We start from the raw sequence: 24,686 nt of genomic DNA, 5'->3' as shown, positions 1-24,686 counted from the left end.
AGTCTGGGGATGAGAGGCAAAATGGTGGATGAGCCACAAGAAGATCACGTAGAATGTAACTCCAAAATGACCAACATATGACGGTGAATTTTCAAAATTTTTGATTTTGTAATATTTCTATGGATTATTTTCATCAAGAGGCTTAATAATCGTGAAAGACTTTTTGAAGAAAGTGCATAATATGTCGGCCTGATGTCGGACGAAGATTCCAGTGACGACGAACTTTGCAAAAAGGACTTGGAAGAAAGGCTGGCAAACCAGCCGACGCCAGATGTCGTGGATTTCCTTCCCGCTTTCAAGGTCCCAAATGACGATGATCATGAGACTGATGGGAGAAGCGGTTTGCCAAAAATTAAGGAGGAGATTTCCGATCAAGAACTTACAGCGACACCGGAAGCCATGCTTTCAGCGTGTGAAAATGGAATAGTGGATCATGTACTACAAATATTAGAAAAAGAACCCGCACTTCTTAACTGTAGAGATGAAGATGGCTATTCGCCGCTTCACAGAGCTTGTTATAATGGACATACAGACGTGGTGAAAGTTCTTTTACCAAGAGGAGCGGATTTGCAAGCTAAAACCGAGGATGGATGGCAGCCTTTGCATTGCGCTTGCAGATGGGGTGAATAGGCCTTGTTAGTTTAGTTTCACTTTTTACCCACTTCAGACCAAAGGACAATCTTAAACACCATTCTTGTGGTGAATAGGGTTAACTTTGAAATTAACAGAGACGCATCATGTTACATTGTCTGAAATGGGTAGATAAACAGTATACCTATGGCATTTTTTGGCTCAGCCGTGGCCAACTTAGTAGCAGTAGTAAGCCATTTTTAGTTAACATGTCAATGCAATTTACCCTCCAATTATCCCCATAGCTACTAGCAGCATACAGGAAAGTCACCATGTCATAACCCGCCAACCAACTGCTCCCCCCACCCCGACCACCCCCTCTGACCTGAAAGGGGCAGTTTGTAGGTGCATAAATATTTGTGTAAGTGAAAGGTTCTTGTGACGGAGACTGGGACATTGCAAAGACTGAAGAGGGGAGGGTGGAGTTCTGCCTGTCTGTGGGATACACCACTCAAGTGAGATGTGAGACCTCTCGGTACATTTACACTAGTCTCTCTACCTCTACTTAACCCTTCTTATAAGTTCTTTGTTGAAGCCACCAAGCTATTATGCTGTTTTCTTATACAAGGAGCTTGGCACCCAACAATTATGAACAGGCATCCCAGGAGGAGAAGGTACTGGTAACTTTTCTCTTAGTTGCCCCATACTACAGGTACCAGGCTTAGAACTCAGGTAAAAAAAAAAAAACCCTGTGGCTTGATTGCACCAATTCCTCTTTCAGGGAGAGTGTAGTCAATTTGGGAGCAGAGTGTAGGAGGGTACGTGGCCACCTTTTGGAACCATTAGTGTTCTACAACTAATTAAGAGATAATTTTGAATCAGTCTCTGCTTCAACTCATTATTAATTTATTAATCTTGACAGGCAAGACAGATGTTGCATCATTGCTATTACAGAATGGTGCTGACATTAATGCACAGACCAATGGAAAACAGACTGCGCTTCATTTTGCTGCCAGTGGAGTTGGCGGAACCACAACTTTGCAGTTGCTGCTGTGCAACAGGTGGTTGGATGCAAGTCTTCTTAACATGCAGAATGAAACAGCATATGATATTGCTAAACGGAGTGGAAAGCACCATGAACTGTTTGAAATAGTTGAAGATTGTATGAATGTTAAATAAAGATTAAAATATTTTCTTTTCTTTTTGTTACCTGCCTTTGTTAACAACATTGACTAGGTGTGTTTTTCAACCCAACAAGTATTTTAGCAAAGTTCTACAAGCCATATACGTAACATGACTATTTGGTCAAGGTGGCTGGATATTGGCCAAGTTCCTTTTTTGCCTTTTTATGGGCTAAGACAACCCTAACAAATTAAGGCCAATAAGTCTAGCCATCCTGACCACACAATTTAATGGTACAAAGACTGATCTGGGGTGATCTTGAAGAGTCAGTTAAAAGAGGGGATTTTCTTTTAATTTTGCCCACATATGATAATATTATTGAGCTTAATTTTTCACATCTTTTTTCATTTCAAACCTCTCGACCATGTCCTTCCCCGTCCTTCCCCATCTCCCTATCCAAAAAAATTTTGCGAGGGTAAGTCCTGGGTGTCCTGTGCCGCACGCTTTAAGGTGTCATACACAGAATACCTCGTTGATAAGTTGTTCGTAGGCTCAAACTCCTCTTCAATATGGCGGCAAATGTTCGTTCTTTGATCATTGACTTATTTGAAAGCCCCGATGGAACACTTTATGCGATTCTTATTGCCACGGTTATTGTTGTTCTGACTACAGGTTTGTGTATTAAATATTCATAGTTTTTTGCCGACTATTTGTAGTAGGGAACTGTATACTTTGTTACGACATTTTCTACGACTTACTTCCTTTGGTTCTTTTTTTTTAAATTGATGACGTGTTTGGCTGGCCATTAATTTAAAGCACAGAAAAATAATCTGTTTGGAAATTATCGTAAATCTCTAGCAATGGGGGATTATTTGAGACGTGCAGCTTATTTAATTTAACATAGACAATGGTATTAGTTCTTCATAAGGAACTAGAATACAAAGTGGAAAAGCTTAAAGGTCATGCAGCCGAGGTTCAAAAACAATTCTGAACTTCCAGTTGGTAAATAAACCATCCTGGATCAGCCCACACAAAGGTTTACAGTCGTGATTGATTAATACCGTCTATCGTTTATTAGTGAAGAGTAATATAAGGGGGAGGGGGGGGGGCTGAAAAGAAAGGGGGGCTTATTAAATTTTTTCCCCTGAAAAGGGGGGGGGGGCTATTAAAGAGGGGGTGCTTAACAGAGGATTTACAGTAAATAAGTTAATTTTTGTTTTTTTGTTTTTTATTGAAAGCATTTGCAGGTTTGTGATGTATCTGGTACGTTTGTTGCCTTTGTACAACAGCTGTGTGCAATAAAAAATATATATTTTACTTAAGTTATCAAAATTTTTCTCCTCATAGTGTAGGCTAGATTTTTTTTGTGTTTCTTTTTCGGTCACTCTTGGAGTATAATGTTATTACATTTTCCATTCTTCATTTTATTTCTAATCATTCCTTGGCAAAGCACAGAAGAAAAGACTAGCAAATCCATTCAATTTGATTGGTGGTAGTAGACATACAACCTCTGCTTACTTTGTCTTGATCTATAAATAGTGCAAGACTGCTTGCTATTTCCTTAGCTATCTCCGTACATTTAAAGCTGCCAAGTAATCCTGTGATAGTGGCATTGAAAGTAATAATGTTTTCATTATTTTCTTTTCAGTCCTGTATCTTTTGTTTGGTAGAAGTCAATCAAGAGGCCGCAGTATCATCTTGGTTGGACTAACAGATTCAGGAAAAACACTTCTTTTCAGCAGAGTGAGCTAGTTTCCTTGTTCTTTATGGGTGAACTGCTTTCTGCCCAGCTTTTAAACATTATTCTTACATGCATACAGTAGAACCCCTGTAACTCGAACTCTGAACGGAAATGAAAAACAGTTCCAGTTAGCAAGGGTTCAAGTAATCGGGGACCGGGGGTTCATTGCAAAATTCAATTTTCAGTGTTGAAAATTTATAGCTACTGAATTTTCAGCACTTCTGGCAGTGTATAGTGCTACTGCAGTGCCATTAAGTTTAACTTATTTTATCAGTAACGGTAACATGATTAGGCATTTTTTATGATAAAATGTGATCTGTTCATTGCACCATTGGGTTATTCCAGAAAAAATCCACACCCCCCCGACGGATGGGGTCCTTTTTTAACCCCCCCTCTCACCTGGATTTCCTGAAGCACAAGACCCCCCCTCCCAACTGGATTTCCAAGGTGGAAGACCCCCCCTCCCGCCTGGATTTCCGGGAAAAAAATAAAAGGCTTAAATTTAATTTATTTTTAATGGAAAATACACGCAAACACGTCTAAATGTTTTTGTTTTAATTTCTAAAGCTTCAGCTTATATTAAACTAAGAATTCTATCGCGTGGAACTAAAAACGAAAGGAGCAAAAAACAAAAATGCGAACGACACCTGAACGAGTGTTTACATAATTTCTTAGCTTATAAAAATCAGTGACCTTTTTCTTTCTTTGCGCTAAATATGAATATCCATTCCTTTACGAGACATAAGGCAGCCGGCAGCATGCGTGTCAGTCTCGTCCACTGAAGATCGAGATTTTGTAACTGTTATAAATCAACGAAATCTTTCAAAGAACAAAAGTCTACATTTGTTAATCGTTACAATTATTTTCTAACTTAAAGAATGGATGACTTCATTTGCACATCCTACCTTCAAGACCTGTAGTTCTACTGTGCACTGGAAGGGAAGTTCAAATTCGCGTTATAAACAGCTTTCTTAGTCCGCCATAGTTACAAAGGTCGTTTCGCTTTCGTTTAAATCGGAGAGGCAACAGTCATGCTGAAGAGAATGCAGCCAAGACAAAAGCACTTGAAATAGCTCCCATTCACGAAATGAAATTTTAACATGTTCATCCAACGAATTATTTTAAAACCGGATTAAGATGGCTTTCAGATTCATCCAAATACAAAGTCCGCTATGAACAAATTCTTCACCAGGCTCTTGCAGATTTGGCGCCTGTTTGTTTTGTTCTCTCAAAAAAACTATTAATTTTTGGGGACATTTTTTCATAAGGCTTTAAAAAATCTCAAAAAAACAAGTTGTAATGGTGTTTTGAACTAGACTAAATAGGAAATGCGGAATTTACAACCTAACTGAGAATTCTCTGACCAGTAAGTAAACACAGCGGAACCTCTATTTTCTGGTAAAGGTAAATACGAAAAAAAATTGTGGCTGTAAGTAATAAGCATCTGTTAAAGCAGAAGCTAGTACGGCAGCAGAGGTCTCGGAGGGGTCAAATACACAAACCTGAGGGAAATTATTTAGCCAGAAAAACAAACCTTGCAACAAAGACACTGGAATTTGACGTTTTTCTTTCAAGGACTTTATAAATATTTGAAAAAGAGGCAAACTAGGCTGATAATTTAAAAAGTAAACCTTAAAAAATACAAAGTGCGAATGCGTGAATGTGAATCAGTTGTTTTTTTTATTTTTATTTACACCAAACAACCGAGATTTCAAAGTTATACACTGTGGCGCGCAGGCTCTGGGTACGAGTAGCAATGTGTCAGGCGTTTCACGCTCTTCGCGCGCGGGCTCTGGGTACGAGTAGAAATGTGTCAGGCGTTTGACGCTCTTCGTGACAACAACGTTGCGACGAGTTCCTTCAGGCCCGTTCTTTAGTATCTTGTTCGCGTTTTCTGCTATAAAAGGACCTGTAAAGCAACTTAGATTATCATTTATGTCAGGTGAGAAATATATGAACAAAACATTTTGACTATTTTCAGGGTCTGAAAGCGCTTAAGTGTCATCGAACTAAACATTTGATTTGTATCAACTATCGGTCGAAATGACCCCTGCAGAAGACTTTTTTAAGGTCAACCCCCCCTCCCGCCTGGATTTCCGGAGTCTTCAACCCCCCCTCCCGCGAGAATTTCCAGAATCCCATCCGTCGGGGGGGTGTGGATTTTTTCTGGAACAACCCATTATTAAAATCAAATTGCTGTAAGTGTTAACCAGTGTTAGATGTAGTGTTTTTACTGATTTATACAACAAGAAGAGTTAATTGCCTTAATAGCATCCGAGTAGAATTACAAGAACTAGAATTTGAGTTATTGGTGTAATTTTCAGTGACTTTGTTATCAAGGGAAAGGAAATTTTGATTGAGTTAGAGGGGAATTCGAGTTATCCAAGCTTGAGTTAACCGAGGAAAAGTGGGGTGAAATCCAAGGAAAATGGGACTTCATTCAAGTTAGTGGAGAGTTCGAGTCATCTGAGTTCAAGTTATTGGGGTCCTTACTGTGTTACAAACTGTACTCAGCCCAGGTTGGCAGGTGGCCTGTGAGATAATTAACATAACTGGCAGCTGTATGCAGGAAAGTGGCAATAGTTACATTATCTCTCGGATGGTACACGCAGGAACATAGCATTCATATGCACATGTGCACCTGTGCATAAAGCTAAAACCTGGAAAAAATCATTTGTTTATTTACTGAAAGCATTTTTATCATTAAATCAGGATGACTGATAAACCTGTATTTTATATATTTTTTTAAGCTCTCTAGTGGAAAATATGTGATGACCCACACATCCATAAAAGAAAACAGAGATCAACATAAGGTTAAAGGAAACCAGGTAATCCCTAAAAAAATGACTAACAGTAATATTATTGGTTTAATGATGTTTACTTGAATTTAACATGTACAATCAATGCCCAATGACTAATATTTTGTTCTCTTCTTTTAGCTCATTTTTCTACCTCAAAAAATGAATCATCAATAATCATCTTTTTTCTTATGATTTAAGCTTTATTTGTTAAAATCTGAAGGTGTCATATTGTGCCTAAGAAGTCAGACATTCCTCTTTCCTCACCATACCACAGCAAATGAAGCAAAACTAGATGGGAAAAATTTATCATTTGATTTTGACATAAATGATGGACGACCTTTGATATTAGTCCTACGGTACCCAGTTAAATCACATAAGCTTAAAGGTTAGCATAGCTGTGGCTAAAATGCATAGTAAAATCCCTTTTTAGTTTTAATCTATGAGGAAAAGTTTATTTATTCATTTATTTATTGATACATTTGTAAAACTGACATTTTTCATTATTATTCTATTCTCAGAGTGGTAAAATTCTAGACTTGATAGATCTCCCAGGTCACGAGAAACTTAGAACAAGGTTTCTAGAACAATACAAGGACCAAGCAAGGTCAGTAGTACCAGTAGCCAAGAACAGAGAGCCATAATCCACAACACCTGTTACAGCTGAGCTCTCATGGTGTGTTCAAAGCGGGAAACTAAGAAGAGTTAAAAACAAGATAAACTTTGTCAAGGGCCGTGGAATAGGTGTTATTGGGATTCTTCTCCTCTGCCATTTTTGTTTGGTGGCCTGTTCCTTGGAAAGAAAAGTTTGGCTGATTAATTATTTCATCCAGCTCCGAAGTCAGTTGAAATGGCTTCACTCAACTGTTAAGATCACCAACCAAGTTTTTAGTGCACCTAGTGAAGTGTTTTGGAATGAACTATACCCAGTTGCAAGCACAGTCTAACCAAATAAGGAAACTAAACTAAAAGAAACTAGGCAAAGCAAGGAAAATAAGTTCTGCTTGGTTTAAACAGATTATCCCAGTCAACAGCCTGAAAAAACAGCTGACATTTTGCAATGCTATCACTCGCTTCCCATGAAATGATATTTGAGAAAGGACTGCTGTAATTCCCTACTGTTGACAAGTCACTACCCACATCTGGGTAGTTCTTCTGATTGGTCATGCAGCAGGGGAAACTTTCTTCAATCAATCAGAAGTCCTATCAAGACAACCCTCCAAGTTGCAACCGTTTTAGCCGCTATGGTGCCTAAAATTTTGAAACTGGTGACTTGATTTGTAAAAAAAGTCTCCCTAAACCAAAAGAATCAGTCGCCAAATGGCAACCAACCAAAAACTTTAACTTGGAGGGTTGCCAGACCTGGGTAGTAACATCATCAGTTTGGAATTTCCGCAGTCATTCCTCAGAGGTCGTTTCTCAGGGCAACCAGGGGTAAGTACGTGTGAAATGTCAGCTGTTTTCTAGGGCTACCCAGTCAAAGGTCAGCTTAGTTTCATAACTCCTTAAGGTTGTAGTATGGAAAGAGAAGGAAACAGGATCATCACCAAATTTTAATATTACCGTCATGATTTTTGAGACAAATTACTCTCATTAGTGGTACATGAAATGTATGGAAATTAGTGAGCTTTAATTAGGGCTAACTTCTATGGTAATAACACCATTAGAAAATCATGAGGTTTTTACTGCTTCAGTAAAATATGACCTCAAACTGGCACATTCTAGTTGCATTTTATTAAATTAATAACTGTTCTTTTCCAGAGGAATCCTGTTTGTTGTTGATAGTGTGAACTTTCCAAGAGAGCAACGAGATGTTGCTGAGTAAGTACCCCTCCAGTTGATGGTAACAAAATAATATATAGAAGGACTATATTGTAATTTCAGTACACTCTAATACAGAATTTTGGAGTCTCTCTTCAAATTAACTGTCTGGTTACATAAAGGCCTAACCATTTTCAATTTTGGACTGTACATTTTTTTCTTTCCCTGGGATTTATTGGTTCTGGACTGGGACTCATGACTTTTCACAAGATGAGTCCCAGGACTCAACATAACTGTTTGTAACAAAATCACTGCTAGTGATTTCCCATTGATGTATGTCTTAGAGATAGTTTACTGTACATATAATTTTAAAGTAATATGGTACCCTGCTCGCACCCTCATTTCTAGAGTTCCCTCCCACTCGACCCACAGAGCGAGAGAGAGAGTAACAAGTAGGAGCATACCCTGGGATTAAGGTTGCCCTTCTCGCAGGCATGGTTTCTAGCATGTACGAAGTAGTTTTCCCTGCTGTTATTCGAGTCACACAGGGACACCTAACAACTTTTTTTCTTTAAAAAAAACTGTTCGAAGGAGCAAATACTGCCTGAAAATTTCTAAAGGTCGAGAAAGGCTGAAAATTTATGGATAACCATTCCATTCGTCAGATATTTGGAGTTTTTCCGCAAACTTACCCACGATTTTCCGATTTTGTGTTTTTCACATTTTATTACCTTGTAGATATTTCGATTACTGTTAAGAAAATTTCGGCATAAAGACAAAATGTACCCTACGATTTTTATCATGAAAGCATGGCTACCCCGTGTCCTCAGAATTTCGACCCCACCCATCAGGCTACTGCAGCCAAAGGTTTAGAGACGCAACAGCCACTTTCGAGACGACAAAAGTTCCCCTAAGACATTTGAAGAGATAACCAGTTTTTAGGGCAATTCCAAATTATCCAAAAAAGCTTCTTAAGCATAGAGAATACTTTATGAGACACTTGTCGTTGGATGCCCCTGACATGAATAACTTCGTATGTGCTAAAACCATGCCAGAAAGAAACCACTGCTAAGAGGGTAAAGAAATGGTTGACTTTCCACTGGTTTTTTCAGGGTCATGTATGACATTCTTGGTGATAAGCGGTTTTCCAAGTCTGCGGTATCCATTCTGGTCGTTTGCAATAAACAAGGTTAGTTCTTGACAGAAAATTTCAACATAATTAAGACGTTTTCTGGCTGATAACTTTGTTCTTGTGTCAAATGTGTACTTTATCAAACTTGTGTTAGAAGTTAAATTCTGTTGTTTCACCAAATGAATTTTTTTCACCCGTGTTTTCATTGGTTTGATCACGTATGTTTTTCTCTTCAGACCTTACAACGGCCAAATCACAAAGTGTTATAAAGTCTCAGCTGGAAAAAGAAATGTAAGTAGTGCTTAAAAATTTTACTTTGATTTTTTTTCAGTAACTTTACTGGTGTTATGGTTCAAAGTTTTGCGTTTGTGGATACATTTTTGAGCTGTGACCATTCAAATGAAAACTGTTGAGTGGTACTTTCTTGAGAAATTGTTTTCTATGCTTTGTATATGGTGGACCTAACAATTCCGATTAGACGGTCTTTCTCTAACCACTGGATTTACAACTCGGATCATTTGAAACCAATTCATAATGTCTGCGGCAGTTGTTTAAACTCATTTTGGTCTTGTAAGTGTACTCGATTACAACTGAGAAATGCCTTTTAAAATGCGGTATGCTAAAACGTCTGTGAATTTGGGGCGAGGGGAACTAAAAAGTAGTCGGTTGCTTCGTTTTATCAAACAGTGTCTTGTATTAGTTCCAGTTGAGTGTATACTTTTTAAAATCCATTCTTGTGATTATGTTTCTAGTAACACTCTCCGAGTCACTCGAGCCGCTGCCCTGCAAGGTCAAGATGGCGGCTCAACCACTACCGCTGGGTATGTCGGGAAGAAAGGCAAGGATTTTGAGTTTGGTCACGTGTTACCCATCCAGGTGGAGTTCGCCGAGTGTAGTGCCAAAGGACAAGCGGAGGGAGAGGCTGATTTAGATGCAGTGGAAAAATGGCTTGAAAAGATTGCTTGAAAACTGACATCGCTATGTGCAGGAAATCAAAAATATTGTGAAAGAGGAGAAATAAAGTCTACTTTAAATTATTAGATTTGCTATCTTCCCTCCCATACTTTCCGCCACCTGGGTCGAAAACTTGTTCACTTGCAAGAAAATGTCATGGTCTCGGCACCATTTTTCTTTTTAAATAATTCGGCTTTAAGTAGAAAATGTAAACGTTGAGTGCAATGAGCAACATCGCTTGTGAGCCGTCTGGAAGCTTTTCACTAAAGAAATAATGATTATTATTAAAAACTGAATCATTGGGTAAAGCAATTCTAGAGATCTGATTGGCTTAGCCATCATGGTTTTTGTATATTATTCCATGCTCTCCAAATATGGTAAATGTACGCGTCTGCTCAAAATTAAAAATAAGCTGAAAATCAGTTGTTTTTACAAATAAAGTCGGGAAGAATTCTCGATATTTTGTGGGCGTTTTTAATAAAACAATTATTCCATTCGGGCTTGTTGGTTATGAGATGATTAAAGCCAACTCGGCGCTACGCGCCTCGTTGGTTTTCTACCATTCATATCCAACGTGCACTCGTGGAATAATTGTTAAATATACAGACAATTAGTGGGTAATGTGACATGATCCCTTAAGTATGCGCAATATTTCTTTTCATTTCAAGGTAAAGCAGGATTGTCTTAAAACAACGGCTTATGACGGGCTTATTAGGGTGCATATTGAAAGAAAGAAGTTTTCATTAAATTGAGCTTATTCATTGCCTTAGTGCCATGGTAACTGCCGCCTTAATTGCCGTATTAGCATTTGAAAGGAACTCAATAAAAAATTCAATACAAACATGGATTTCTTTCATACAATGAGCATCCTAAATGGTTATGATAACTAGGTAAAGCGCTCTGCTTTCATTTAATGTTACTGTATTTAACACCATACGATTGTCGATAGAATTATGAGCGAAAAGACAGCGACTGACTCACAGGTGTCGGCGGAAAACGGCATAGCAACTGTCGCAGATGATGCCGCGCTTAAGAGCAGCCAAGAAGAAAACCAGGAGACCACAACATCGCGAGAAACAGAAACGAATGAACTCAACACGGGAGAAATTGTTTCAGGTTGTAGTACAGCCGAAGTTGATTCCGATATTTCTTCGAATCGTAGCGAGGTTATGGGTAAAGAAGAAAACTTTCAACTTGGAAATACAAGCATATCACTTAAAAATTCGGTTTCTACGGAAAGTAGCTTCGTGACAGACGAAGGAAAACACGATAATTTGCCGGTTGGGGATTCTAATGATGACGCGGCCGCCGGGAAATATGAAGAGTCAAATATTCCAGGGACTGAGATTGATCCTTTCACCCAATCTGTGAAATATTTGGAAAAGCATCAGATTTTAAGACTGTTTCAGGTGAGGATGTTACGGTGTTAAAATGATTATAAATCTCAACACTTGTAAAAGGAACTAATTTAAATTCAGTCTAGAATGTCAGTTATATAACTGGCAATACATTTAATTTCGCAATGTTTAGGGCTTGGGCCTTAGATTGATGGCAGTTTTCCTACCATGACATCCAAGTTCATTTTTTGTAACTTGCGGAATACAATTTGAGGACGAAAGATTAACTCTTAAAAGATTCCAGCTGAACTAGAAAGGGTAGCATATTCCAGATTATTTTCTTTCAAGATCGTATAATTGTTTCGTGTGCAGTAGAACCCCAGTAACTCGAACTCTGAAGGGAGACGAAAAAGAGTTCGAGTTTGCAGGGAATTCGAATTATCAGGGTAAATTTCAGTGAAATTTTGATCAAGGGAAAGGAAATTTAGTTCGAGTTAGCGGGGAATTCGAGTTATCCGAGTTCGAGTTATCGAGATTCTACTGTATTTTGCTATTTCTGAGTGAATGCGCTCTCTGTTTTTCACAATTATTTCCTTTTAATGTCTTTTACACTTTTTGTATCTTGAAAGAGCACAAAAAAGAATGTTGATGTTGTTGTTGTATTTTCTGCTGCAAGCGGAGACCTTTTCCATTTTAAACTGACTATAAGCTACAGTCAATTTACAGACCCCTGTAGGGATAACTGAAATTGAAGGATCCGGAGTGACTGGGCAAATAGCGTATCGTACGCCGGTAAATTAAATGACGGTTACGAGGATATACGCTTCCGTTTTTTTTTTTTGCCTTTGTTTTCTTAAATCATTTTCCATGTTCTGACCGAACGTCTATGACTGATTGACTTTGGTTGACTAGTTGACTATCTGAACTGAGCTATAAACCACGAAGTCGCGAACCGATCGAATCCGGCCCAACCTTAAACCTCAGGGGCGGATCCAGGATTTTTTTTAGGAGGGGGTGCACTCGTCTCTTGCTCTACTTGAACACCAATAAACCACATAGTTTTTTTTTGCAGAATACCAGTTGTATTACAAAACCGCAGGTCATCTCAGGGGGGGTGCACACCCTCTGCTCCCTCCCCCTAGATCCGCCCCTGAACCTTAACTTTCGCCCTTGTTTTCATGCAGAACTTTGCTGCTCAAATCGTGTACAAGAGACCTGAAAATCCACTTCAGTATTTAGTGGAGGAGTTGGAAAGACGACGTGAAGAGACCGCCACGGATAGCTGCCGTACTGAGGATTCTGGGCTGCTGTCATGACTCACTACTGGCCACTCTGACTGACATCTCTGTTTTCTTCTTCCTAAAAAACTTTGCCATTCAGATTGCAGATATATTTTGCCACTCATACCTTTCTTACATTGATGAAAGATTACAAGATTTTTCTAGTAGCAGGAAAGACCTCTGCAAGCTTAAGGAGATCTCCTCTTTATTACCATCAATTCTATCCTTGGTGTAAACGGCGATGCCTAGCCTGTGTACAACCGCCCCGTCCCCTAAAAAAAAGGGAGGAAAAAAAGTCTCCCAGTTTTAGTTTGAGAGGAGCGGGGACTGTACACAGACAACGATACCCTCAGTGTTAATGGCTCGTACTACCAGAGAGGATCTTGATTGAGACAAGAAATGGGATAGCCTGCGTGCAGACGATAACTAAACTCTGATGGAGTTAACCAGAGTTTAATTTCGTCTGCGCGCAGGCTAGAAATGGGAAAGGCTTTGCAAATTAGTGTGAACCCACAAGGTCCAGAAGAGGAAAAAAAATTTTGAAGTTAATGTAATACAATAAAAACATTATAAAGTTGAATAAATTCGTCAACATTGATTAATTGATTTTATTCGATCATTGCTGCCTCTGTTTGCGATGACAGATAAAACGTGTAAACAACAGGTACCCAGGGATCAAGGATACATCATAAACCCAGTCGATTCACGGTAACCGTCGAGAACTGCTTTGTACCACAAAAAAAGTAAAAACGGGCGACTTAAGGGTTGATATAACTGCATTTTTTTAATTCTGTCATTGAGCTACTTTTCTAAAATTGCCCTTTATTTTAATTTCATACAACGAATCAACCGATATATATGACGTGGGGCCACTCAGTCATATGCAAATTTGTGACACATAACAGTCCCTGGAGGGTGGTCTCCTAGCAAATTATCCGCAGATTTGAATATTTGTTTCTCATTCTAAACGCGCGCTCTAACTTTGAGTTTCAGGAAAGTTTTCTCAGTCAAAGTTACAGGTTGTTGTAACAGCATCACCCCCAAACGACCAAGGCGAACGAAATCACAAAACGACTCCAGCTTTTGGAAGCAGAAACTCACTTCTTGAAAACACTGAGTCTAGAGAAACCGGCACGAGGTCGACAGACCGGTGAATTAAAACTCGGTGTGCAATATCTTGAGTAGAAGCAAGCAGGTGACAATCGAGTTGGACGCTGAGCTATAGCCATCATCGTAGTTTTTACAGATCCTCAAGATCTTTAACCGAACACGAGCAACTCAGCGAGTCACCGGCGTATTGAAGAACACGAGGACTCACAAGTTGATGATTAATGGCGGAACTGTTAATTAGTGGTCACACAAGCTACGTTCCAGATGATGGACTAAGCGCCAATCAGTTGTTTAAAGAAGGCGAAGGGTTAACTTACGATGATTTCCTTATTTTGCCAGGATTCATCAATTTCACAGCGGATTCCGTTGATCTTACATCGGCTCTTACCAAAAAACTTACTCTCAAAACCCCGCTGGTAAGTTCACCCATGGATACTGTTACTGAGTCAAAGATGGCTATCGTTATGGCACTTCACGGAGGAATAGGTAAACTGACTATTTGTAGTTTAATACAAATGTTGATATTTTAGTCAAGTGACTCTTAAGTTACCTCAGTGAAAATCATGAAATAGGAGGTCTCCAGAGTAAACATTTACGGGCTTGTAGGAGGGCTTCGGTCTGACAGGTACATTATAAAAACAGAGAAGCAACGACCGGAAATACGTCTGCAGTTCGCAGGCTAGCGTTCTAATAATTTGGCAGTAAAATTCACAACCATACTATTCCTTGTACACTCTTTTCAAAAAAGTAAATGGACGCTATGCTTAACAGGATTATTGAAAACTCTACTGGAAGAAAACAAGAGTACCTAAATCCATGGAGGAAGTGAAATAAGAAATAGAGACAATGATTCGCAAGATGTGACGTAAACCAGCTTCCGTCTGTAAATCTACACGTTGTGTCCATAGCTTTATCTAAATATTAGTATGACCCTTATTTTCAGAGTCGACAAGCAAACAGTCTTTACTATAAATCACTCAGCTCAGTGCTTAATTGATTCTAATTTTCATGGACACGCACTGTCGCTTAAGTTTTATGAGTTAGGTAACGGTAAATCGCGTGACAAGGGCTGCACAGTACTTGCGTACTGAGTGGGGAGGGGACAAGCCTGTGGATTGACGCTCTCCCCATTCCTCCTCCTTTTTATCGCTCGCCTTACTTTTCGCGCGCGCCATTATCTGAACGCCTGGTAGTCTAAAATGTCAGCCGTCTCGATCCCCTTCCAGGTGGGGGCGGGGGGAAGTGGGGCGATCTCACCCCCGATCCCACGGTTTAGTAGGCGGAAACGGCTGAAATTAAAGGCTAAACGCTTAGAACGAAGTTCGAGTTTCTAAGATCCTTGCGTTTTTTATGACGTTGACATAAAGTACTCCCTCTCCCTTCTCCTCACCTCTGTCTAGTCTGAACTGTCATCCGTCTCTTCGACCAACCCCCCAACGGGTGACAAGGCCCGGCTCTTTCCTTTCCGCCCGTTGGAGGGTGGGGCGAAGAACCGGATGACATTTCAGACTAACCTCCGTGATGCCGGCTGTGGTGTCAGAAGCCGGTAATACATGGCTCTTGATGTTGTATATACTGCTCTACAGTGGGCCTCTATATTTTCAACGATCTTGTAATTACAGATTTGAGTACCAGCTCTTTTTAAGGTTACCTTCCTCTTTCATTCTTGTTAATGCATTTTCCAGGGATAATTCATCACAACTGTAGCGTTGAATTTCAAGCTAATGAAGTGCGCAAGGTCAAAAAGTTCAAACAAGGATTTATCAGCGATCCCATAGTCCTTAGCCCAAGCCATTCAGTGCGTGACGTCATGGACATCAAGAAAAAGTGTGGTTTTTCAGGCATACCACTGACCGGTAAGTTTGCTTTCCTTTTTACTGGCTCAGTTAGTGGAATGTGAACGCGGCTTTACATGGCGATGTCTTCAATCCTATCTTTATCACATTCTTAAATAGAGAGGATCTCCTTTTTATGGACAGAACTAGCTTGATTTTTTTACAATTAACATAGACTCAAAAAATTTCTTTTTTGAACTTTTTTTGAATAGTTTTCCGCGGGTGCTTAGGCCTGGTTTTCACAAGCGACGTGAACGCGAGCAAAAGCACGAGAGTTGTTCTCACCAATCCAAACGCAGTTATAGCAAGATACGCACGCGCATTTGAGCACTTTGCATTCTAACATGGCGGACCAAATTTTCTCTCTGTAATCCTTGCGTTTACACTTTCCGTTTGCCGTTGTCTCAGAATGCAAGCACAAGGCCGGGCCGACGCAGGAAATGGAACAGTTTTCCATTTATTGCGTCGTCGGCACGTGCCTTTGCGTTTACGTTGAGGTAGATCACATGTGTGTTCCCTTGTGCTTGCTCCCGATGTTGATAATGATGATTAATATTTATTATTATCATTATTATGGGGTTGGTGGTGGTGGTGGTGGATGACAGTGATGATAATGTTGCGTGTTTAGTTGTTACTACAATGAGGGGTAGTAATTAACGAAACGGGTATTAAGAATTGAGACCGTATCGCCTGTTCCGATAACGTATAGCCTTTACTTCGTAACAGAGTTTGAAAGTCAACAAACACGCTGATAATTCTTCCGTTTCTCTCTAACTTAGATACAGGCTGTCTTGGCGGTGTTTTAGTTGGAATCGTTACTTCGCGCGACATTGATTTTCTCAACCAGTCTCAGTATGATATGAAATTGGACGAAGTAATGACTCCGAGGGATCAGCTAATTGTAGCTAAATCAGGATGCACGTTGAGGGAAGCGAATCAGATTTTACAGAAAAGTAAAAAGGTATGTAAGGTTTCTAAGGTGGCTACAGTCAAGTTACTAAGTTATAACACCTTTAAAGTGAACGACTCTAAGGTCTTTTCTTCTGCCTCTCAGCCCTTAGCCAGCAGAACAGACATTATTTTGCCGTGTTATCCAAGCGAGCGAAGGCAAGAGCGAGGCGGCCAGAAGCGCGAGACCCACGCGAAGCGAGGGGCACAAAAAACTTTCGCCCTTCGCCAGCCTGAAAAGCCCGAAAAAATGACGCCTAATGCTGCTGAATTTACTCTCTTTACCTCTAAAGAAAGTCCCATTGGAGAGCAATGAAAATAAACAGAAATGGAAAAAATTACAGTACAAAACTACAAGCCCAGATGAATATGCATTTCGAGTTACTCTTCATCTACACTATTGTCCATAACATCTTCCACTGAATTTGTACCTTATAATCGAGAATGTACCTGATTTACTCGGATCAATTGAAGTTTCTGGGTAGCTGACCACCTACCCCTCCCCTAAGTCACAAGTTTGCCCTAAGTGAGAAGTAAGTGTTAATGTTGTCTCAGGGGAGGAGTAGGTGGGCAGTTACCCAGAAACCTTTAGGTTGATGCAATGGTCCATTTCCAAGGTTTCCCAAGCCTCTGTTTCAAAGCGAGGCTAAGTGCGAAGCCACTGATATTGAAATGACTTTTTGTTCCAATGTAAATAAAAACTGATTTTCTCAAGAAAGGTCTTGCACTAAGCTTCGTTTTGAAAGTGAGAGTGTTTGGAACTCGGAAATTGCTTATAGAACTAAAAGCGCCTTTTCCTGTTCCCTGGGAACGAGATTGGTTCAGCCGACAAACAGTACGTTTCTTGCGTGGACGAAAAGAGTCATCCGCGTCGACATTGTTAATGCGATAAATCCCCTGGTTTAGCCTTCCTCTTAGCTTCGTAGGACAATGAACCTATTCTAGCTTAGCAGTTAACACAGTATTTTTCCACCTCTCTACAGGCCAAGTTACCCATTGTGAACGAAAATGGAGAACTGGTGTCATTGATAGCTCATACGGATCTTAAGAAAAACCGCGAATATCCACTGGCCTCCAAGGACAGTAAAAAACAGCTACTTGTTGGGGCTGCAGTGGGCACGCGTGAGGAGGATAAAGATAGAATCGAGGCTCTCGTGCAAGCTGGTGTCGACGTGGTTGTGCTAGACTCGTCTCAGGGAAACTCGGTATTTCAGATAAATCTCATCAAGTACATCAAAGAAAAATTTCCTGATCTACAGGTACGTAGCTTTCTTTTTCAGTTACAAGCGAGAAACAGATTTATGACAGACAATTAGAATTTGTCTGTAAGGGGGCCGTTCCAGTACTTAAACAATCGGGAAACACCAGGGAAAATGGAGATTGAATTTCAAAAATGGTTTGGAAAGTTGAAAGTGCACTTGTCTTTATTATGAGCTGGTAGCCTATTATGTCTATTGGCATGATGACAGGAGCCTATTGGTGAGCAATATTGATGATGTTAGTGATTATGATGATGATGATCAGTCATGACTACAACGGCGAATGAAAGTGATTGACAAAATCACACCAAAGTTTTCGCTCTATCAATAGCAAAAGTATATCAATTATGGAAAGAGGAAAGAGAAAACCGATTGAAAATCTTAAAGAAATATTAAGGGGAAGGGGTGATAGATAAGACGATACCTGAAAAACTGCAATTTGTGAAACGTCATACGAAATCTCTGTAAGAGAGGGCTGGGATCGTGCAAATGACGTCTTAAAAAGCCCCCCCTCCCCCCGCTATTGAAAGGGCTACTATCTCCTTCGGAGAGAAAAAGGGTTGATTATGCACTAAATTTACTCAAAAATTGTCAATGTACTTGTTGCAGATTGTAGCGGGAAATGTTGTTACCGCCGCCCAGGCGAAGAACCTCATAGACGCCGGCGCGGATGCACTGCGCGTAGGAATGGGCAGCGGTTCTATTTGCATTACCCAAGAAGTGATGGCAGTCGGTCGGCCCCAGGCTACCGCTGTGTTTCGAGTCGCGGAGTACGCGCGCAGGTTTGGTGTCCCTGTGATAGCGGATGGCGGGATAAGATCTGTTGGTCATATCATCAAAGCGCTTGCGCTCGGAGCCTCAACAGTCATGATGGGATCACTTTTGGCGGGAACTTCAGAGACACCTGGAGAATACTTCTTCGCAGATGGAGTTCGGTTAAAAAAGTACCGAGGTGAGTTCTGTCCTGGAGCAGAAATTTCAGAAATCTCAAATTTCACGGAAAATGTAATTTCGGACGTTTGAGAGACAGAAAAACGAATTATTCAAAAACCAATATTCTCAAGGCACGGTTAAGAGGTGTGCGGGCATTTGTGGGATAGTTTTCGGATTATTTATGGTTTGGGCGCGAGATATGTGCGATTCTACGTCGAGTCAGCTCAGTCGTCGTGATCGTTATCATTTTGTTTTGTAAAGCTTCTTTTTCGATGTCTCATATTCTTTCGAGTTCGGAATAACCGTAGGGGTTGGGTACTTAGTTAATGTATTTTTAGGCATTTGGTCCTGTGCTCCTTTGAAATTAGTTCTTTTTAGAGTAGTCTATATTATTATAACGTATATAGCCTTCTTTGTTTTCACTTGAGCCTTTCGCCGGGGTTTCGAGCCACTGCATTAGCCGGGGAATACGTTTCCACAGATTTTTTTGCCACTTCTTAAGGGTAGTTTTAATTTTGTGATTTTTCGTATTTGGCTTGGCACATGTTTTAGTCTAAGAACATATGATGGTTTTTTGCTATAGCTATGGTATTGATGTGACTTAACTAGGATACATCTACATCAGATGACTGTCTGACGCACCCTAAATAAACTTTTCACATTGAATGTCTCGTGTTACTGAAAGTCAGAATAGCTCATGGTACCATGTGAAAGAAGCGCTTAAGAGGTTTTCGAAGGTTTTATTAAATATGATTACTCAAAGCGTAGGAATATTTATTTGATCTACAAACTCAAGAGTTAAACTATTTCCTTTTTTCCATCACTGACTTTGACAGTGAAAGAGACTGTTGCAGTAACCGGCTAGAACCGTTTTTTTCTTTTTTTGGCTTTCAAAAAATGCGCAGACACTTATAGAAAGAGTGAGTTATGCTGTTCTCAAGAGCAAACGGGAGTAAATGCAAACCAAACCGTCAGTCAGAGCGGGGCAGAGTATGATTTTAAGCAAGTGGCGGAAGAGATAAGCAAAGTGTTAAGCGAATAATGCTTAAATGGTTGAAGGAGCTTCTATCTCGTAGACCGCGATCATCTTCCATGACTGGATTGCACAGACTTTTTTGGAATCAGCAAATTTTGCGGGAAAAGAAATCGACCTCTCAAACGTTGTGCAACGTCTCCGAGCACGTTGGATTCTCCGATCGAGCCGAATTTGGAAATCATACAAAAGAACAGGAGGAAAAAACAAAACAAAATCGTAAATCTCATTTTACGACTTATATACTTGTGAAATCAGATACAGCTAAAAAGGTCGTACTCCAGAAGCACTCGTTTGAAGAACGCATTAAAAACTACTTAACCCACTTTGAAAGGTAAAAGTACTCAAAGTTAGAATGAGGAAAATGCCACAATTCTTTAATCTGCATATTCCTTAAAACAGAACAGAACCAGGAAAACTGTCTATCAAAAAAGGTTCCATATGGATGGTGATACCATGAAGTAGCTATCGCCTGCTTAAAACTTAGAACTACATTAACATTTGGCGTATTATGATAAGCAGTTGGATGAAGGTAAACAAGTCAGTACAAATAAGGCGCTTTCCGGCACGAAATACGGGTGTCTCGTGACTAAGTATATTACTAATGGAATTTAATCTTTATTTCCGTATTAGCGTTTAAAATCTCCAGGTGGGGTGTTACAAAGTTTCAAGCTTTAAGTAGTAAGCTAAGCCTTTCTCGTTATCTGTATTCCAATAGTGATCTCTATCGGATGAACCACCTGTCAGCAAATTGGTTATGCTAGACCGTCCGGGCACTGTCCACAGTTCAAAAAAGTGTTTGCAGAATTTATAGTATACTGTAGTAGATACATGAGCCAAGGATGTTTAAAATGGGATCAAAACCTAATTTGAACACTAGCTCTATCAGTAACTTCCTTTCCAATTCTCGGTTTTGTTCTCACTTTTCGTTTTCCCGTTTCCCGTTCCCCGTTCCCCGTTCCCCGTTCCCCGTTCCCCGCTCTCCGTTTTAGTAACATCCCCTGACCAAAAAGTCGTCTTGCGCCAGCGTGTTTCGAGGGAGCTTCTTTTACTTTTATTTTTCGAAATTTTTTGAAAAACTTTTTCATTCCTAAAGAGTTAAGAACAAAATTAAGAAAGTTCCAAATTCAGTACGTGTATAAACAATGGAAATGACTATTACCATATGAGGGTACCGCCAGAGAAGTTTGAAGTGATTCGTCTCACATTAAAACGTTCTCTCGGATGCGTTTGGTTGCGTCTGAATGTTGTTCAGTACAACCTTGTTCCGCGTTCTCTCCTCCTCATCCCTGCTGCCTCTCTGGCTCCGCAGGATAGAGAAGGATAGGACCGTTGGGACGAGGTTGTCTTTCTGTTCGTGTTACCTTGTTTTTCTCTTAAGATAAACAAAGGGCAGATTTCCTTGGGAGATAATACCTGTTCATTCGACCTTTGGAATCTGCCATGGCTCTTTGCCCCAATAATCTTGTTCTCAGCTAAATCTTATTTAAAAGGACAAAGTTTTATAGGAGTGTAACCCGAGATAAGTATCGCACTTGTTTAAGCTTTTTATTATAATCACAATATTATTCTAATGGGTATCAAATGCTAGAATATTCTCATCTTAAACAGTCCCTATGTGGTCCCTATACCGTGACCTCCAATGTTTATTTAGAGGCTTAATTGAGAGAAAATCATGATGCATCGATTTTTCAAGACCATACACTCATTTGATTACACGGAAACATTTTGTTTTCCATTTTTCTAACACTAAAATCGAAAAATTGTTTGTTTGTTTTGAAAATTCTTATCGTATAGTCGTCCTTTGTTTGAAGAAGAAAAGATACAAGTAAAATAGGAAATTTATCGAGTTGCATGCGCGGTGGAGAAAAGTAATAATTTTTTGTCACAATCCGGAACTTAGGCTTTAACTGTGAGCCATTAGCATGAGATTATCGCGAAACCCAAGGGAGGTCCACTGTTAACTTGTCAACTAATGGCTCTAAGATTAGAAGGTGTAAAAGCAAACTTTAAGTACTGTGTGCCTCCCGCAACGTTGTTCTGTAGTTCTCTTACATCCTAGCTAGTAAGGCTCGATTAATTGCTCTTAAACTAGATGCAACAATTCAAAAGGTTGACTGTTTACTACTCGCGGAAGTTATGACTTGTTTTATGCCTCCCGCAACGGTGTTCTGTAGTTCTCTTACATCCTAGCTAGTAAGGCTCGATTAATTGCTCTTAAACTAGATGCAACAATTCAAAAGGTTGACTGTTTACTACTTGCGGAAGTTATGACTTGTTTATAACGTGGAAGGGGTGGAATAAAACAACTATTGGTACCAGATAGAGTGTTACTGTAATCTGTTCCACACGATGTTATTTTATGACAAATCCAGTGACTCCTTTGGCATAATTGAAATTTTATATCGGGATAAAGTTTTCTGGCGTATTGTGAATAACAGCATTAGAAATAGTGACAAATAAAGCTAATCGGGTAGAATGTTTAAGCAATAGGCCACACTTTCTATGGGTTTACCGGCGTGATAACTCACGCGGGATGTTAGGAGAACACGAGAAAAGCTTGTAAATCACGAGCCGAAGGCGAGTGATTTACAAGCTTTTCGAGTGTTCTCCCAACATCCCAACTAGGTTATCACGCCCGTAAACCCACAGAAGGGGTGGTCTATTGCTTTTAAGAAATAACTTTAAGTTTTCTATGAATTTTCCTGCACAATAAACCATAGGTTTTTAACCAATCAGAACGCGCGTACTGTTTTAGTTATTTTATAAAGTGTAATAACTGCTATCTCCATTAATGTAATTGTTGTTGTTGTTGTATTCTTTTTTCATATGTAGGAATGGGATCACTGGACGCGCTAGAACATAGATCAAGCCAAAGCCGCTACTTTGTCGAAACCCACCGGATGAAAGTTGCCCAGGGCGTGTCGGGAACCGTACCAGATAAGGGTAGTATCCATCGTTTTCTCCCATACCTCTATGCGGGCATACAGCACGGCTGTCAAGATATGGGTACTCAGAGTCTCTCCGCAACGCGGTCTATGATGTACAGCGGTAAACTTAAGTTTGAGAAGCGGACCCCCTCGGCGCAAGCTGAGGGTGGCGTTCATGGCCTACATTCGTATGAGAAAAGGCTTTATTAACTGTCCGACTCAGTAAAAAGCCGAACCTAACTTCTCAACATTAAGTGCAAGAGGAAAGAAACCTAAATCACTTGCCACTCCAAGAGATGCTGCACACCAGTTGCAAAACGAATCTTCGGATTTATGCTTCATTTTTTGCATGGAGTGGCTTTTAACTTTATACAGAGAGTGGCTGAAAACTTGAAAGGATTAATTCTGCGCGTGCGCTTGTTTAGACTGAATAGAACCGCTGGTCGGAGTGACTTTCTTAAACTGAGAGCTTGATTGAGTGAGTGTGCATAATTTGCTAAGAGGGTTTGTTTTTTATTTGATAAACATAAAATTGTTTGTGTGATTTTCTGTGTGAGCTGCAACCTGTTATCGCTGATTGCCAAACGCTTTTCTCTTTTTTCAGTATTTTATTTATTTATTTTTTCGTTTTCTTTTACCATTTTTCAAATCGACATCAACAGAATCAGTCCTCCCGGGGCTGCGGGTTACACTTACTTTGGTATTTGGTCTATTTGCATTTAAAGCCTGATATTTTTCTAGTCAGTTCTTTAAAAAAATACCTTGAACGTAACAAACCAAATATACTTTACAAGCCATTTCTGGCGATCGGAACTTAGCTAACCTGCGTAGCATGGCGGTTTTGTCGAACGCACTACTGAATAGCGCGCGCCCAGCCGAAAAACCGCCATGCTACGCAGGCTAGAAATTAGCTTGTGTTTTATTAAAGTGGAAATATAAAATCATCGCTGTAAAGGAAAAGTTATGCGTGAATAAAAGTTTTACTGTTTGCATTCATTTTCAAATATGTGAATATTTTTTCGTGGACTATAGGAGATCATATTTAACTATTGCTTGATATTTGTCGGTTAGGCCTGCCATGCCTTAATTACATTTTCATTTTGTTTTATGTTTGTTGTTTGGCGTTTGATGTTTTAAAAACTCGATTGAGCACTTCAGGCCCTCTTAACAGTTGGAACAGACCGTAGACACGCTGCCAGTTGATGCTGCCTTTTCTGCTTAAACTTGAAAACTGTCCTTACCATTTGCGTTAATTAATGTGCTGTTAAGTCAACAATAAGGCAAATTTAAAAGCATGAAAACAGGACTAGACTTTCCCAAAGTCCTTCGCTTCTCATCTCCTGTTCCGGTATTTGGCCCAACCGCTCGCGCTTCGCGCTCGTGAAAATTCTGAGCTCGACTTGTAGGCAAGTCTAAACCAGGACTTACGGGCTTTTTAAGACTTGGGTATCCCCTACAATTATAGAATTCCTAGTGTTTTCCCCCTTATTTTAAGGTAACCTTAAATAAATTTTTTGTATAGTATACAGTTATTCCTCAGCGAAAGCCTGTTTTCGTCTACTCGAAGGGTATTTTTTCTTCGCAATGGCCATCACATCACTCTGAAGTCGAGTGGACTCCAGCCAATCAGATTATCAGTTGGTTCCCACGGGCATGTTTATATCGCAAGGATTATGTACTACCCGGCTTATTTTTTGAAAGCGAGCGACAGAGTAAGAGAATTGGAGGGCGCTGCTGAACATACGAGTAGCTATTCGAGCTGAATGATCTTGTTTTGATGTAAAACGTGGGCTACGTCCTTTCGAAGCTAAGCAGCTCTTCAATATTAGGGGTGTGTCATTAAATTACTAAAACCAGTCGTAGCTAGAACCTCCCGCTAATCACAAAATTTGTCAGTGAGATCCCTTCCAATTAAAATTAAATTCAAAAGTAAATAATTACGT

At 39.9% G+C, this 24,686-nt stretch overlaps 4 protein-coding genes and 1 long non-coding RNA gene across 5 annotated transcripts; 4 read left to right on the top strand and 1 right to left on the bottom strand.

Moving 5' to 3' along the window:
• Positions 1 to 2: 2 nt before the first annotated feature.
• On the top strand, positions 3 to 1,779 carry LOC140942221 (ankyrin repeat domain-containing protein 49-like). The gene is made up of 2 exons (XM_073391188.1): positions 3 to 622; positions 1,493 to 1,779. The coding sequence occupies exons 1-2, from the start codon at positions 193 to 195 to the stop codon at positions 1,747 to 1,749; spliced, it is 687 nt and encodes a 228-aa protein (XP_073247289.1). The 5' UTR covers positions 3 to 192; the 3' UTR covers positions 1,750 to 1,779.
• A 465-nt stretch (positions 1,780 to 2,244) lies between these two features.
• Positions 2,245 to 10,161, top strand: LOC140933786 (signal recognition particle receptor subunit beta-like). Its single transcript, XM_073383432.1, has 8 exons — positions 2,245 to 2,364; positions 3,341 to 3,435; positions 6,184 to 6,261; positions 6,753 to 6,838; positions 7,993 to 8,052; positions 9,105 to 9,181; positions 9,361 to 9,415; positions 9,877 to 10,161. Exons 1-8 carry the CDS (start codon positions 2,262 to 2,264, stop codon positions 10,088 to 10,090), a joined length of 768 nt encoding a protein of 255 aa, XP_073239533.1. The 5' UTR covers positions 2,245 to 2,261; the 3' UTR covers positions 10,091 to 10,161.
• LOC140942204 (uncharacterized) lies at positions 3,757 to 5,616 on the bottom strand. Its single transcript, XR_012166513.1, has 2 exons — positions 4,968 to 5,616; positions 3,757 to 4,777 (listed from the first exon to the last, which is right to left on the bottom strand). It is a non-coding gene; the product is annotated as an uncharacterized lncRNA (long non-coding RNA).
• A 770-nt stretch (positions 10,162 to 10,931) lies between the features above and the next one.
• On the top strand, positions 10,932 to 13,102 carry LOC140933776 (uncharacterized). Its single transcript, XM_073383420.1, has 2 exons — positions 10,932 to 11,487; positions 12,600 to 13,102. The coding sequence occupies exons 1-2, from the start codon at positions 11,032 to 11,034 to the stop codon at positions 12,729 to 12,731; spliced, it is 588 nt and encodes a 195-aa protein (XP_073239521.1). The 5' UTR covers positions 10,932 to 11,031; the 3' UTR covers positions 12,732 to 13,102.
• Positions 13,103 to 13,595: 493 nt separating this feature from the next.
• Positions 13,596 to 23,747, top strand: LOC140942241 (inosine-5'-monophosphate dehydrogenase 2-like). The gene is made up of 6 exons (XM_073391205.1): positions 13,596 to 14,291; positions 15,491 to 15,661; positions 16,420 to 16,601; positions 17,572 to 17,847; positions 18,457 to 18,799; positions 22,649 to 23,747. Exons 1-6 carry the CDS (start codon positions 14,027 to 14,029, stop codon positions 22,951 to 22,953), a joined length of 1,542 nt encoding a protein of 513 aa, XP_073247306.1. The 5' UTR covers positions 13,596 to 14,026; the 3' UTR covers positions 22,954 to 23,747.
• The last annotated feature ends 939 nt before the right edge of the window (positions 23,748 to 24,686 follow it).

Source organism: Porites lutea, chromosome 1, assembly GCF_958299795.1.
Source record: "Porites lutea chromosome 1, jaPorLute2.1, whole genome shotgun sequence".
NCBI classification, from domain to species: domain Eukaryota; kingdom Metazoa; phylum Cnidaria; class Anthozoa; order Scleractinia; family Poritidae; genus Porites; species Porites lutea.
Note: the sequence above shows the minus strand (reverse complement) of the source record. Positions and strands in the feature narration are given on the sequence as shown.

Excerpts from the sequence above, each read along its gene's own strand:
- LOC140942241 (XM_073391205.1), top strand. The coding sequence starts at position 14,027 with ATGGCGGAACTGTTAATTAGTGGTCACACAAGCTACGTTCCAGATGAT. Across the intron at positions 15,662-16,419 it reads TTCAGGCATACCACTGACCG|ATACAGGCTGTCTTGGCGGT; the intron begins GTAAGTTTGCTT and ends TCTCTAACTTAG. Across the intron at positions 17,848-18,456 it reads AAAAATTTCCTGATCTACAG|ATTGTAGCGGGAAATGTTGT; the intron begins GTACGTAGCTTT and ends TACTTGTTGCAG.
- LOC140933786 (XM_073383432.1), top strand. The coding sequence starts at position 2,262 with ATGGCGGCAAATGTTCGTTCTTTGATCATTGACTTATTTGAAAGCCCC. Across the intron at positions 2,365-3,340 it reads TATTGTTGTTCTGACTACAG|TCCTGTATCTTTTGTTTGGT; the intron begins GTTTGTGTATTA and ends TTTTCTTTTCAG. Across the intron at positions 6,262-6,752 it reads ATAAGGTTAAAGGAAACCAG|AGTGGTAAAATTCTAGACTT; the intron begins GTAATCCCTAAA and ends TTCTATTCTCAG.
- LOC140942221 (XM_073391188.1), top strand. The coding sequence starts at position 193 with ATGTCGGACGAAGATTCCAGTGACGACGAACTTTGCAAAAAGGACTTG. Across the intron at positions 623-1,492 it reads GCATTGCGCTTGCAGATGGG|GCAAGACAGATGTTGCATCA; the intron begins GTGAATAGGCCT and ends TAATCTTGACAG.
- LOC140933776 (XM_073383420.1), top strand. The coding sequence starts at position 11,032 with ATGAGCGAAAAGACAGCGACTGACTCACAGGTGTCGGCGGAAAACGGC. Across the intron at positions 11,488-12,599 it reads AGATTTTAAGACTGTTTCAG|AACTTTGCTGCTCAAATCGT; the intron begins GTGAGGATGTTA and ends GTTTTCATGCAG.